At 43.0% G+C, this 15957-nt stretch overlaps 1 protein-coding gene across 5 annotated transcripts in view; it reads left to right on the top strand.

Moving 5' to 3' along the window:
- atp9b (ATPase phospholipid transporting 9B) overlaps positions 1-15957 on the top strand; it is a 44563-nt gene that overhangs the window by 4156 nt on the left and 24450 nt on the right. For all 5 annotated transcript variants that reach the window (XM_031874681.1, XM_031874682.1, XM_031874685.1 and 2 more), the window contains 10 exons: positions 620-793; positions 3276-3426; positions 4316-4429; positions 5520-5628; positions 6286-6344; positions 7346-7397; positions 9714-9808; positions 11837-11917; positions 13390-13465; positions 15437-15513. In XM_031874681.1, coding sequence (XP_031730541.1) covers positions 620-793; positions 3276-3426; positions 4316-4429; positions 5520-5628; positions 6286-6344; positions 7346-7397; positions 9714-9808; positions 11837-11917; positions 13390-13465; positions 15437-15513 — 988 coding nt within the window. The remainder of the gene's footprint in view (positions 1-619; positions 794-3275; positions 3427-4315; positions 4430-5519; positions 5629-6285; positions 6345-7345; positions 7398-9713; positions 9809-11836; positions 11918-13389; positions 13466-15436; positions 15514-15957) is intronic.

Here is a 15957-nt window from a genome sequence, read left to right as displayed (position 1 = left end):
ATGTCAGATGTGAATGTTGATGTTTTGGTGTCTGAAACGTCTCATTGTGCTGGATCGGTGTGATCACCTTTGACATTAATGAAGTAGACGGCTTCCTTTACATCCTATTAATACCAGATTTAGGTTTGCACCGTAATTACTTCAAAACGGTGTTTGAAAATCAAAAAATCAGAGGGGCCTCATGAATTAGATCTCAGGGTCTTCTCAAGAGGGTTTCCACCATGTCCTTCATGACGTGAATAGGAGACGTACTCCTGCGGTTCTAAGAGACGGAGGAACTGGGTCAACTACGCTAACTAGCTTTAATCTTTGCCTTTGCCAGATGTGTAGCCTCCTCTCTTTCTTAAATCTCGACTATCATCCGGCTACAAAATGTCCATAGTTTGGCCACACAGCCTTTCTGTAATTCAGCATCCATGGGGATCAAAAGAGGAGCTTATCATAATGAGAAGAGTGCAGGTTGTATCTCAATGTGCTTCGTACAATTCAAATGTATATCTGTTGAGATGAGTCTTCTAACGCTGGAACACTGTCATCTTCATTCAAAATCTTGAGTTCTTCTGAACACAGTCTATCTCAGTTCAGTGTCTTTATGTGTGACAGCGCTCTGTCCTCGCAGATACTCCGTAGAAGATGAGCCCTCGAACCTGGACGAGATGCCTCTTATGATGTCGGAGGAAGGCTTCGAGAACGACGAGAGCGACTACCAGACGCTGCCCCGGGCCAGAGTCAACCAGAGACGGAGAGGCCTCGGCTGGTTCCTCCTAGGAGGCTGGAAAGTCCTCTGTGGCAGGTATTTCTACGCCATTGGAGTCGTTTGTGCGGTTTGATATTAACGCGCGTGACGACTCAAAGAAATGATGCACGGATCACTCTCTGGCCACATGGAGCTGGACCCTTGTCCCCTTGCTTCGGTCCAGTCCTTCTTCTGTTGCTGAAACAAAGTCTAAACAATAAGCCGTGTAATATTCTCACAATTTCTGCTGTTTCATCTACTAACTACTGTCTGGGTGTCCTTGAATATAAAGTTTAATATAATATTCTTACTTTTAATACACTACTTGTATTAATAATGTATACGTACACAGTACACACATAAATACTGCTTTCCTATAATAAATTCCTCTGCTGCGCTGCAAAGTCACGTCACCAGTTATTGTCCCTCCGTTTGGACCTTCAACCGCTCTGAAAGTTGTCCGTGTTTTGTCATTCTGTAAATGTGTCAGTGTATAATGTCAGTCAGCGCGCTCGTCAACGATCAGTTTGGATTTCAAACGCACCGGTAGCTGTGCGTGAAGCGCGGAGAGAGGATAAGGCCGTGTTTTCTTTTATTATTTATTTATTTTTGGTCGAGTTCCTCGATGCGCACCATCAACCCAAAAAGATGTTCTGCTCAAACGGAACGCTGCGGGTTTTATCCAGCTAATGATTCATTTGACAGGTTTTGCCCTCTAAAGATGCGGCTTTCTGAGGGGAGTGTGTTTGTTCACGGCAGAACAATAACACGTGACACTTATAAACAAATGTTTGCGCAGCACCAAACCCCAAAAAGAAACATTTACCGATGTAGGAATTTCATAGAATATTCTGTTTTCTGTGCCGTCCTGTCGTTAGTGGTGCGTCTCCGGTTGAAGGCTGCATATTGATTCCCCCCCCCCCCACTAATGAACAAATCGGATTTTTCACAGCTGACCAGTTTGATGCTTTCCAGTAATTTTATGTGTGCTTAGTGTGGGATTATAAAACACAAATAATTCACGCTGAATAAGCCCCGACTGTTCAAATGGCATATTATTTGAATAGCATTCATTTGCTCAAATAAATGTCTCTTATGAAAGTGGCCCGGGAGTGCACAGAGGCAGAGAACATCGAGGCCAACGCAAACAAGACTTTATTTTTTATTTTTTCTACCAAAGTTGATTTATTTAGCTTTATGTTTTGCCAACTTGCTTAAAAAGTGGAAAAGCCAAGTTGATCAGCATGACGGTATACACTGACACTCCCCCCCCACCACTGCTCAGGTGCCAGTTTAGGTCACGCTCACAGCCGCTCTCATTGTAATTTACACCCACACTACAGCTCTGTTTGCGTTTGATATCAGATATGCTAGATAAGCCCCAATGTAGTCATTAGCAGGTTGATGGAAAGTCAAATACTTTTTTTTTTTTTTTAAAGTGAATGTCAACCCACAATCCATCTCTTCTCTCCAATCTCTTCTTAGGACTTTGACAATCTCACAATAATAACACAGTTGTGTGTTCTTAGCATGTTAAAGTCAACATGAGGGGAAATCAGCCAAACGGTATTGTGCGTGCGTGCGTGCGTGCGTGCGTGCGTGCGTGCGTGCGTGCGCACACACATACAGCATACTCTGCTCTAAAACACAGCACTAGCAAAGGGACTTCCTTCCTTGAGAGAGACATTTAAAGCCCTGTAAGCAAATAGCTTCTTCATGAACGTGTGTCAAAAGAAGCCTGGAAGATCTAATTAACACGTTTCTGAAAATATTATTGGCTGTAAAAACTAAATAAAATAAAAGGGTCTGTTGAAAAAACAAAATGTTTTAATGTAAAAACGTAACATCCATGACAGATGCAAAGCAAAAAAAAAAAGCCAAACTATTTCCCAGCTTCTTAATTGTTAGTATTTTCTGCTTCTCTTTGTCCTACGTGATGGTGCTGCGAAGTGTATTTTCACTTCAGGTACTCATTCGTGTTTATGTGCGTCACTCACGCAAGATGGGCCAGTTAGGAGGAGGAGGAGCTTACCGCCATGTATATACCACATCCAGTTCACTGCAGCGGTATGAAACCAAAATACACAGAATTTGCTGTGATTTAATTGCAGCAAACGGACCAATAACTAGTTAATGATGATTTGTGAATGGAGTTTGGATCGATCACAGCCATGCTACGCTAACATTGTAGCTGCTCCACCAAACCTCAAAATAGCTTCATCTAGGCATAAATACAGCAGCGCATACACATTTATTCACGTCGCCCCGGCACAGATTGGCACCTATTCACATCTTGGCATTGACTTCGTATGTAATGAAAAAAAAAGCAACATAAAGATGTCACAAGGCTTTGGGGAAATAGTTTTTTTTTACATATATCTGGACGTTTTCCAAAGCAAATAATGAATCTATTGATGAAGAAAGTAATTGTCTGATTGATTTCATGATTAAATTGATTGTTAGTTTTGGGCCCGATCCATTTAGCAGCGTGTGGTTGGTGCGGCTTCCACTGAATCATATGGATGCGTTTCTCTCTCAGCTGCTGTGACTGCCTGGCCCGTTGCTGTCGGAGGAAGAAGGAGCTGAAGGCCAGGACGGTTTGGCTCGGCTGCCCGGAAAAGTGTGAGGAGAAGTACCCCAAAAACGCCATCAAAAACCAGAAGTACAACATCTTCACCTTTGTGCCTGGGGTGAGTCTGATTAGTGTTCAGTTCACCGTCCTTCCTTATGCAATGGACGTCACTTTAAATGCTCTGAAACACAGACGTTATGGCTTTTCTTTTGAGTCAATGTTCCCACAATAGCACTTCGTCCCTTCCAGTTGAAATATGTCTCAGATTACCAGTATGTGAAGCACAGTAGCATGCGCTGGTTCTAATTGTTAACTGTTCTGTCATTAGGTTAAGGGTTTACACTGTCGGGGACATTAGAGATCCATCAGACTTACTTATTCAAAAAACCAAACGCTTCCATGATTAAGAGGAGCCGCCTTTTGGCCCGGGCCATAAAATGTCAACTGTCTGTTAGAGACGCAGATTTTCTCATCGACGGCGAGCACAACGGCTCTGTTTTTCTCCCACCGCGATGAATTATTAAATACACACAAATTGAGTTCAGCAGTGTGCATTTTTCCTCCAAAGGTCACGGGGGTTCATTAACCGCAGAGTGCGCCGTCAATTGATCGCGGTGCCTCAGATAATCTGTGACCAGACGCAAGGCTCTCATTATTGCAAACATTATTCAAAATCTGACCTTAGATGAATGGAATACTAAGGGATCCTTGTTGATGGATAACCCATTAGCAAAGAGCCCTTGGTACGTCGCAGGTGGCACTTTGTTCTGTGTGATCCAAGACAGTTGGCCAGTTTTCCTTCTTCATTCATTATGGTGGTTATCTGTTTATTCTGCACCAAGTCACCGTGCCGTGTGAGTTTCCATTAGGTTAATGTAAAGTTACCAGCATTGACATGTATCTGATTCCACCTCTGGCACATGTACAGTAACCCATCCCCGCCCTCTTTGTTTTATCGTCGTCCTCGGCTCACCTCGCTGACTCGCCGTCTTCTTCTCTCCTCTCAGGTTCTCTACCAGCAGTTCAAGTTCTTCCTCAATCTCTACTTCCTGGTGGTGGCCTGCTCCCAGTTTGTGCCGTCTCTGAAAATCGGATACTTGTACACGTACTGGGCACCTCTGGTAAACGCACTTCAGCTTGTACACTGTAATGGATGCTGATGAATGATTTGGTCTGAAATCACAAAAAAACAGTTGGAGCTGAAATGATTGATTGGTTAATTGAGTACTTTGATAATTGATTACTCGTATCAGTCATTTTCTCTAGTTCCAGCTGTGTGAGACGTTGCTGCTTTCCTTTCTATGTGTCTTTGGGTTTATTTAGTTTTTCACTATTTGTTTTTGAACACTTTGATTGATGAATCAAGAAGATGATCTTCAGATTCATCAATAGTTAGTTAAGATAATCGTTTGTTGCAGACCTACAACCAAACCGATCACCTAGTTATTTACACACTACAGACTTCATAGTCATCCTTACGAACCAATAGAACCATTTACCAGGAAAAACGTCCAAGGAACCACATTGCTTCACTTTGCAAGGTTGACTCAACCTCGCTACACCTCACACGCCGCTGCTACACACTGTGGTAACGTGAGCCGCCCAGTGAGAAACCGCCTAAAGTCGTGTTCTTACGGTACTTTCATGTTCTTCTTGTGTTGTTTTATGAACATAAATACTGATATAATATTAATGTAATGTCATTACGGCAGTGTTTAACATTTGCGTGTGTTATATGATGACACCTTGCAAATTGAAGCAATGTGGTTCCTTAACAACAACAACAAAAAAGCTTTTGTTTGTAAATTTCTGACTAGAAATATTAGAGAATATTAAAGTTTTTTTCTCTTGTACATTCTGATTTGTTTTTTACTCTCCTTGGTCCATAATTAAATTAAATTTTCTACCTACAATGGCCTTTATCCCACGTAGAAAGTTTTAACTGAATTGACAGGTTCCGGCTGTGTATTGTAATTAATGATTTAAGATGTTTAACATTGTTCTTACAGAAAAAGATAAAGGCAAACAGTTTGTGAGATTCCGAAGTTCAGACTGTTCCAAGTTAAAAGTGACTTGTATTTGTATTAAGAGTTGATAAAGTGACACGTGACCCTTACATGTGTGTGTCAAAGTAAGCTGTATATGTTGATGGGTTCTGGTATTAATGAAGCTTTCTAAACGATCTTGACGCCTTTTGCGTTTGTCTCCCAGGGTTTCGTGTTGGCCGTTACGATAACGCGAGAGGCCGTGGATGAAGTGCGACGGTACCAACGCGACAAAGAGATGAACTCTCAACTCTACAGCAAGCTCACAGTGCGAGGTGAGCGACATCTGTCCACACTCCTCCTCACGGTCTGCTGACATTATGACAGCGGGTATTCCGGCGTATATAGTCGAGCTAGAAGACAGCACTCCGCTGGACCTACACTTGTAACTGAAGTCATTCCTCTCGCTGTGATTACATCGATTTCTTTTCTCTCGCTCCGTTTCTCAACACCGTATGATCTAAGCTCTGTCCCTTTGTTGAATGTGTGGTGAAATCCCCCTGTGTGGTGTCTGTGACCGTGTGTAGCATCACACACCCTCCATGTGCTCATGTGCATGTACATAGATAGTTATGTGTGCTCGTGAGCACAGAAGAAGAAGAAGAAGAAGAAGAAGAAGAAGGGTTGCGGCTGAAATTGAGGCAATAAAATTGAGAGTGACCCTGTGTGCGATTGTTTTTGTCCAGAGATGAAAACAGAGGGGTATTACATTATCATGCTGGAGGTCATCAATCTGGTAGAAGGGGGGGGGGGGGGGAGAGAAATAGCAAAAAGTGGGGTGTGGTTTTAGAGAGTCGGCGTCATTTTCAAGTGCCAGAAATCAAAACCAATATTTTATTGAACAGCAATTAAAAAGTTCACAGCAGCATATCTTGGAAACGAACCGTCTAATTCTGATGTGATGTCATTCAACCGGTCTCTTTTTTCTTTAGGTAAAATTCAAGTGAAGAGTTCAGACATACAGGTCGGGGACCTGATCATCGTCGATAAGGTAAATCTGGATGATTCCTCTAGATGTCTTTACATGTTGTAAAAAGATCCGTTTTCTGTGACAAACACCACTCTACCAAATACTGTATTATGTGTGAACAGCTGTTTAGTTGCCTCCAGTTTAAGTTTATGATAACAATAGAGTCAACTTCAGATCATTAATTAGGAAGTAAGCTATTCAGAATGCATTCCGTACATATGTGGCTGCAGCCTTATTATAATCCAGTTCTCTTTGAAGAGAAAGCAGTCTGCTTCAGAAGAGGCTGGTGTTGTGTGTTCGACAAAGGCGAAGAATTAAGTTCTGCTTTCAACTTCCAACATCCGTTTGCATCACTGGTGTTACAGTACGATGTGACTGACTACATTACAAAGCTAGTGAGTGCATTACCTCACCAGCTTCTCAGATTTCAGTACATTTAAAGAGACGGTTCACACCAAGATATAAAATACATATTTTTGATTTTGGGGTGGGAACTGATTTGCCTCTTTCCCTAATTTTTCCATTTTTGTGAAAGTTTTCAACGTAATTCTTTTCCATTCTTGTTTCACATCAGTGATTTTATGCATCACTGCTCATTCTCACCACCTCCAAAAGAGGAAAAGGGGGATTTTTAGGGGATTTTGAGAAGCTGACCAGCCACTTTAAAGCGGATAGAATAACTTCACAGGATTTGAGGCACAGTGTTAATCAGTGTTGGAGTGAGTTTTGCTTCACTGTGACTGTGAAACCGATAATGCACCTTTGATACTATAAACCTCCCAATCACATGTTAAGCATGTGATTCTTTGGTTTCAGCTCAGCCAACATGAAATGTAGCTGCTGCTAAATGTCCATTACTGTGGGTTAGACAGTCTTTAAGAAGCGGTTTCTCCTTCACCCTCTGGTCAACGTATTGACCTTGTTTAATTATTCAGGAAGATTCATCTGGCTTCTGTCACAGTGCTCAGCAACACAGCGCCATATGCACTCTTCTTCTTGTTGTTCTTCTTTCTTTTTTGTAGAACCAAAGGATTCCTGCAGACATGATATTCCTGAGAACATCGGAGAAAAATGGTGAGCAGGAAAACTGTTGGTGTAACTTTATCAATGCTGACAAGACATATTCCTGATCAGCAAAACTCCTCCTGGATTGATAAATGTCTTGAAGAGATAGTTTGTATTTAGTTGTATGAGGTACTTATCCGTAGTCGGTGTATACCTACAGTAGATGACGGTCGGCATTCCCCAGTTTGCAAAAAAAAAAAAACAGGAGTACCAGCACGGAGCAAGGCAGTCTGATGGGGAAGAGAAGCAGTTGTCTATGCCATCTTCAAAACCACCAGACTCCATTGGAAAAACAACTTAATTTTGCCTCACAGAACCCGGAGTTGCTGGTCCTCCGCCGCCCCAATCGGTCAGATAGTTTCTGTTATTGTGTGACTTCAGTGAAATAAACTAAGCATTTAAAACACCAAAGTCACACGAACAAAATAACCGATCGTTTTCATCAACGGAGTCTTGTGGCTTAGAAGAGAGCACAGAGATCTGCTTCAGTTCCCTGTTGAAGAAGACTGTCTGGCAGCAAGTCACAGTGGTGACAATACTCTGAATACAGCGTGCACTTAAACGGACCGATTCTTCTTAGGCGGGCCTTTCCGTTAGGGGGCTTAAATAGGTTTCGCTGCTGCCCCTGTCCACAGCAGCACATTGCTTGGCTCCCATGCTGCCTGCTTCTCCATACTGGGGGGCGTGTCAACCGCCATCCATTATACTCCATCGAGTATGAAAAAAGTACCTCATACAAACTACTACAATCCAAACTACCCCTTTAAGCTGTACAAACATTGATAAACTATTGTAATAAATAGTAATGTAGAGATAAAATAGGGTAAACGGACAGAATGCCTTACAGTGGAACTTGTGGCTCTCTAACCAACGGTGTGAAGATCATTCACATGAGAAATGGGACTCTGTCTTTTTTTTCCCCCCACACTTTCAGTCTTTTGACATCATCTCCACGGTGACCTGTGATTCATATGATTCATGTCCCATTCTTTAGTGACTGATGATGCAAATCCCAATTAATCAATGAGCTACGTCCCGGCTCTTTTCTAAGGGGCACCAGGAGGAAATATTCTGAGGACATCATTTCCATCAATCTGTGATGTGTCAATATGCTTGGCAGGGAGTTGTTGACGTCTTAATGCCTCTAACACACACACACATAAACGCATCTTTATCTTTCACACATACGGTCTCTTGGACTTTGTCTTTCAAATACTCGTACACACACACACATCTCAGGGATGCTATGTGAGTGCCATTGCAGCAGAAGGAAGGCATGATTCATCCTCCTCGTGTTAATGTTTTCCATCATAGTTAACCCTCCAGGGATGGTTTATCGCTGCCCTTTGCCCTCTGTGTCAAATAGCTGCTCTCATCCATCAGTTTCATATGTAATAATACCTCGGATCAATACAGGTCACGACTGCCCAACGTTTATCGGACCTTGCGGTGTCCACAGCAGCCACAGACGCTCTGCGTTGAGCTACCGGCTCTAATGCACTGTGCTGTTGGCGTTTGACGTGCTAGTTTATTACAGTAATGTATCAGTGTTACAAGCTAAATGGGTGTACTTCTTCAAGATGTGTGCGCCATTCAAGCAGTAAGGGCTCTATTTAACACAAACTCCAAAGAAATTTCTCAAAACAGTCAAATGTCTGTTGGATGAACATTGATTAAACCTTCAGAACCTTCCAGGGTTCCCAAAAGAAATTCAATATTTAACACTGAATCTTGTGAAAATATATATAAAATCATCGATTTTCTTGTGATACAGCCATGAAAACCTTTTGTCTTTGATTAAAAGTGTGCAAGTCATAAAAGATGAAAACCTTGTGTTCCTCTAACAAATGAAAAGTTGAATTATTAAGCTACAAACTGCACTCTTCATCAACTCATTGCATTTAGGGTTGGTCTGGTGTGACCAGCATCTTATTGTGGGTAATGTCAGCAAACGTTAGCTAGATATGACTCTGTAACTAACACTACAGAGTCAATTCACTGACTTTTCTTCTTTTTGTGTTTAGCATTTACCCCTAGGCAGCTTTTGATTTGAGTAGTCCATAGATCGCAGGTTACGTGATTGGCCTCCGCGACGTTGAGTTGCGTTTCTCCCAAAGTTGACTCTGGGAATTTTTTTTTATGAAATACCCTGCGGTCCGCCGCAGCCTATAGACACTAACCTACATTTAAATGAATGGGAGGACTGGCGTTTTGACCCACAACACCTTTTTTTTTGGTGTCCTGTAATTGCAGCTTGTGGCCAACAGACCCAACACATCAGTCTTGATGGCATTTCTGTCCTCCTTTTTCTTTTTTTTTTGTCAGGTTCATGTTTCATCAGAACAGACCAGCTGGACGGAGAAACGGACTGGAAGCTGAAGGTTGCTGTCGGCTGCACGCAGCGGCTTCCTGCAGTGGGGGTACGGATACATTGCGACGTAGTGCACCTCTGATAACAGACAAACCGTGTGAATGAGTGGACGAGTTGTTCCGTTATCTCTAAAAGCATTGCTCATCAAATGAAGCTGCCTGGCCGTGATGGAAACCTAATCACCGACGACAGACAGCAGCAACAGTCTGGACCTTCCCTCTAACTGGAGGCGATACTCAATACTTCACATTTAAGTTGAGTCGATTGTTGTTTTTTTTTTTTTGCCACTTAGTGTGATCAGAGAATTAAAGTTTCAGCAAGTTGTTTTGATGAATGAGCCGTGGCATCCGTGTAGAGTTTCAAGAGACGTGAAGATAGCAAGAGGCAGAAGAGGGTGCTTGATATCTGTGATGGTGGAAAGTCTGCCTGACAACATTATGGAAAGGCCCCTACAGATAAATAAACTTCTTCTTTTCCTTTTCGCTTGATCTGGTCTGTTTGCTATTTAGTGTCTCACCAAGTCTCGCCGAAGGACAAAGTGTCCTCCTGAATAATCTCATCCACTTTGTCGAATTCATCAAAATGTTCAACCACGAACCTTGAAAGTCTTTTAGATCACACAGAGCTACGCTTTCTGTACGCCAACAAGGCAAACTCTCCAACTCTTCCCAGCACTCCTCTCTCCAACTTTCACTCACGTTTCCACCGTTGCCTTCCACCAACGAATCACATCTCACGATATTTCAAAATGAGACTTCTCCTTGAGCGAGACTTGGTTGGACACGTAAACAAACAGGCCGGATCGAGCAAAAGCAGCAATTCAACCAATACTGAACCATACAAATTAAAAAAAGATTGTCCCCATTAGTCGCCTAAAAAATACCGAGCTTACTCTTTAAGTTTGATAACCACCAACGACTTGAGAGTACTGACTACATTCAGACTTGTGTCTGCTCTAAAACCACTCGATAATTCCAATTGGCTGTGCAGCCGCACTGATCTCTCTTAATGCGTGAAGATGCCGCTGAGTCTCTGAGCGTTGCTCAGTGAAATGCCGGAGCAACTCTACTCTCCGATGGGGGTTCAGTAAAATAATCCTCCCTGCTCCTCCCTGAACCGCTCTGCCCCATGTTCTCACCAGGAGAACACGATCTGAGCATGACTGAGGGCTGCCTGGCTCTAACAGCCCGCTTACCTGAATAATTTAATATTTACACTCAGTTTAGTTCCAAAGAAAAGGTGTTAGGTGCCCGACGGGCCAAAGGCTGCACTCCTACATGCTGGGATGACTGAGAGAAGCAGATAATTGAAGACTTATGGCATCCAATAATAAATATCCAATATTTATTCTAAAACAAGAGAGCGCAGGTCCATTTTGCACCAGAAGGGATAATGGAGAAACTGAAGGTGCACTCGTCTTTTTGTTGTCTCACTTGAGGACCATGACATGTTTATGTAAGTGGACCTTCAGTTGAGGTTATCTTGTGAAATCATCATTTCCAAGGTTGGGAATGAATTTTCATGCTTGAGGACAATTATGTCTTTGTCAGAGTTTAGTTGACACTTAAGGATTGCAGCGTGAATGTAAAGTATACTCAAAGTTCCAAAAATCATACACAGCATTACGGCTGAAACGATGTCAACTATGTCAAACTAATCTGCAACTATATTAATATTTGATTAATCAGTTTGAGTCACTTTTAATTAAAAAAAAAAAAAAAAAAAGTCAAAATTCTCTGATTCCAGTTTCTTAAATATGAATATTTTCTGGTTTCTTTACAGTAAACTGAATATCGAAACAAGACATTTGATGACGCCATCTTTGTCTCTTTTCATTTTTCTGACATTTGACCAAACAACTAATCGACTAACGGAGAAAATATTTGTCACATTCATCGACAATCAAAATATTCAATATTGTCAGCCTTACACAGCACCAAGTAAAAATGTTTGTTACTACAAAAAAAAAAAGAAATCTGTATGTAAAAGAATCACTAACTGTGGTAATTGATTAAATAAGACTTGTGAGTTGTATATGAATGTATTAATGCTGCTCCTTCATGCCTCCTTGTCTCAGGACCTCTTCTCCATCAGCTCCTACGTCTACGCCCAGAGGCCTCAGCTGGACATCCACAGCTTTGAGGGGAACTTCACGCGGGTACAGTAGCTCGCTGACGTTTTTACGACCCGTTAAACACACGCAGAGTATTTCTATAGAGGCCGGGTTGACATAGAAGACGTGTATCACTGCCGTTTGTTGACAATGAGAGTCTGTGTGTCCATCCGGGCCTGTTGTTATCTCAGGCAACCATACATCTTACATCACAGGCAGGTTCTCTCGCAGCTCCAGCTCCATCCATCCCGTCCTGCTTGTTGCTCGGTGAATTTTTTTTTTTATTAATAGCAGATTAGCGCAGCCCCCACAGAGAGCAGAGCTCCAGTACAAAGGGAGGCTTTGTGGCCCGTCTTCACTCTTGGCCACACACCAGGCTTAGTGAGCGAGCACTTCCTCCGCTCATTCATCCTCCGCGGCCTTCCTTTGCATAGCGTGTGCTTTTAGTCCGAGCAGGATGGGGGGAGAGAGGAAAAAAAAAAAAAAGGGTTCCCACAGATCCGCAGCAAATGAACTTACCTATTTATGAGGTTTTCTCTTTTCTTTTCCTCGAGACGGATATGGTGGCTTTGTTTCTGCGGCCTATATCGAGACCCCCTCTGCAGTTATGAACGCTGCAGTGCGATGCCAATGTCAGAGCGGTCGAGCGCTCTGCAACCTGCAATTTATTTTTCATGCACCTCTTCCCACATCTGAGTGGATTGACAGGATGTGGCTGCTTAGGTATCATAATTATCATATCGGGCAGGCAATTTGAGCCGAAACTGGAGCCTCGACTCTGCACTCCTGACTCCAGCCATTTCCAGCTTTCTTCTTTATTTAAGAGAGAGGGGTAAAACAGAAGGGGTGGGGGTGAAACAAGAGGCTCTCCAGGGGCTTTTTTATCACTGAAATCTCATCTACGTGTTCTCTCTATACTGTTTTTTTTTTTAAAAGGAGCCTCTATCGCCATGCCAGTTATAGTGAAAGTATTGATAAAGGGACCACTGTATTGCTTCAGTCTGCACAACTGTGTCAGGTGCTTGTGAAAATTAATGGCACAGAGGAGCCCATGTGGGCTCTCAGTTCAGCTCCTTTTCCTCACCTCGAGACAGCTGAAAGGTAGAATTCAGGCAGAATTTAGTATATACACAGCCGAGTATATAAGTCATTGCTATAGTATTTCTGATCACTACATGGACTGTAAAGACATTTCTCTGAATGTGAGCCATGGTTGAACACATTTTACTGTCTTTTTATAATGATTAAATCAAATATTGTAAGAGCCTTCCGAATTAAATTCTGTCAGAAAGTTGAAGTCTGTTTCAGCTTTTTGACGGATCATTTATTTTTTATGAACATTAATTGTCTTAAAGCACAATTGATGGCTCCATGGTTGTGGTTTTGTTTGTTTGCTCCAGGCCCACACTGAACAATGCTAATTAGTTAATTCATTCATTCAACATGGCTTTCTGTGCTTTGCACTACACTGCCCTACCTTAGTCACACAAGCTTCTCTCTCTTTGTCTTCCCTGTAGGAAGACGCAGATCCACAGGTCCATGAGAGTCTGAGTATTGAGAACACGCTTTGGGCCAGCACAGTTGTTGCATCCGGTAAGTGAATGACATAAGCTTTTATTACAAGTCCGTTTTTTATTCCTTGCCGCCACAGCGTGTTGGTTCCCAGTATCACTGTAGAGCGGCTGATTGGGTTCATGTACTGTTTTATTTATGGTCTGGTGCCCGTTGAATCTCCGAACATGCCTTGTTTGTCAGGAAGAAATTTGAAAATATTAAAGCTGCTACGAGGAACTTCAATTTTGTGTTGATTTTGGTGTTCCCTGTGGAGGAAAGCGGTAGTGTTTCCGAGCACCAGAGCCTTGACAGTCGGCTACGCGCTGTTCTGTTTCTCCCGTGCCTCCGTTCCCGTCAGCGGGTCCAACATTACACCCTGGTTCTCCAGCAGCGTGGTGACGGTGTCGGCTCCCAGCGGTGTGGAGAGGTGAAGCTCTGCTCCTGGCCGGAGGAGGAGACGCTGCTGCAGAGCGCTGAGCTCCCCTCCTCCTGCCGGAGCTCCGACTGCAAAGCCGGATCTGGGTCTGTGCGTGGCGGGCTGGTCGCTGCTGAAGGCCCAGTACTACATTGAGACCGTTCATAACCAGTTAAACTAACTTGAATTAACTTTAAAATACAAAAGGAATGTTTCCAGCCACCTGTTTTGTTTGTGCAATTATGATTTATGCTTTAGAAAATGGAGAAAACAAAGGAAAAAATAATCCCAAGAACATTTCATGTAGTTGGGTGAAAACATCAGTCTACCCTGTCCTGCCTCTTCAGTTGTACACAGAGCGTTCATGACTCACCGTTACAGACAACCACTCCCCCCCTGTAGTGGTGCACAGCAGGGTAAACGTGGATCACAGGAGACACATTTATATTCACATAAACGTAGCTGATGGCTTGAAACCCTGAAACAAAAGCGACTCCAGTCCCTCCTCGTCATTGTGCTCTGTGATTTAAGTGATTCCTCTTGTCACAAAGAGTCGTAGCATTAAACCCCGAAAGGCGTTTGATTTGATGCTGCCATGTTGTTCAAAGAATGCCCAGAGTTGAGGTAATCCTCCCTCGCTCCGACTTGGCGATTCCCCACAGTAAGGCCTGTGTCAGTTGAGAGTGTTTGTGATGCTCTCAGCGACGGCCACACCATTGATTTGCGGTGTTGCTCTCCCCTCTGGCCTGACCTTGACCAGAAGAACAAACACACACACACACACACTCACACTAAAAAGCCTGACTTAGACCCCTTTCATCATCGCTGCTCGGGAATATCATTGTCCCTCACAAGCCTCTCCTTGACGGACTCTTCACCGGCATTCTGGGCACTTGAGCCGGCCCGGGATCGCCCTGCATTTTCCCTCTCTCACAGGCCCCAGTCCAGCTGTGACGAGAGAATTGGTTGTTCGCATATTCAAATTGAAGCCCCTCTGCATGCTGAGCCACAAACCATTTGTCACATGGCCCGATATTTCTGAATGTAGAAGTCGACGAGAGCAATTCATCACCCCTCTCTCCTCACCACTGGTCTCTTTCCATCTCTCTCTCTTTCTCTCTCTCTCTGCTCTTCACTTTCCTCCTTTTTGTTTTCTGCCCATTTTCAACTTTCTTGCCTTTTTTTCTTTTATAGTTTGGGGATTTCAGGGGCTGTATTTCGTTTTTATTATTGCCTTTGTTCTCCCATTAAGCTCATTTAATATTAATGACTCATTAATCCTCTGTAATAAGGCCACCGTAATGAATTGGCAAATAAAGATGGCAGTGTATTGATCAGGTTTTATGAGCTTCCATAGGGTGGCTGAAGGCCCCGAGACTCTAAGCGTATTAAACTCCTGTCTGTTGGCTTGAGTGGCAATGAGACTAAACGGCCTCAGCTCAGCCTTATTGTGTTTCCTCTCATGCAGTTCATCTTGCTTGACCAAGATGAGTGTGTGCACGTATGTTTGTGTGTGTGTGTGTGTGAGATGGTGATGGTGGGGGTGGGGTGCAGTTAATGAGCAGCATTACTTTCCTTGTCTCTCTCCTTGGCAGGCACGGTGATCGGGGTGGTGATCTACACGGGCAAGGAGACCAGAAGCGTACTGAACACGTCCTCTGCCAAGAACAAGGTGAATACTTTTTTTTTTTTTTTTTTTTTGTAAGTTTGTGATTTGTTTAGCACTTTTTGGTCACAGATACTTTAAATGTGAGGGTATTTTTTAACAAATGATGTCCAAGATGACATCTTCAAATGTCTTTTCTCCTGTCTATATATTTTTTATATTTAAAAAGAAAACGTAAATTCGCTAATGGATGAATTTCCTCTCAAACAGCTGATCGCACAAAAATGCACATTTTCTTTCTGCACAAAATGACGGATTTGCACTGATTTTGGGGTCAATTCAAGATTTGTTGTATATTTTCTTTGCATTGCCCAAACCAAAGGCTCGTCAGGTGATGCCAGCATAAATACACATGTTTTGTACAGGCTTCAAAGGGGGAGACGCCTCTCACAAAGTAACATCTGTTCCAAGTTCCCCTCTCGCCATCGCCCCCCCCCCCCCCCCCCCCCC

Source organism: Anarrhichthys ocellatus, unplaced genomic scaffold, assembly GCF_004355925.1.
Source record: "Anarrhichthys ocellatus isolate YVR2014 unplaced genomic scaffold, GSC_Weel_1.0 scaffold84, whole genome shotgun sequence".
Taxonomy (NCBI): domain Eukaryota; kingdom Metazoa; phylum Chordata; class Actinopteri; order Perciformes; family Anarhichadidae; genus Anarrhichthys; species Anarrhichthys ocellatus.
This window is presented reverse-complemented; position numbering and strand designations above follow the sequence as displayed.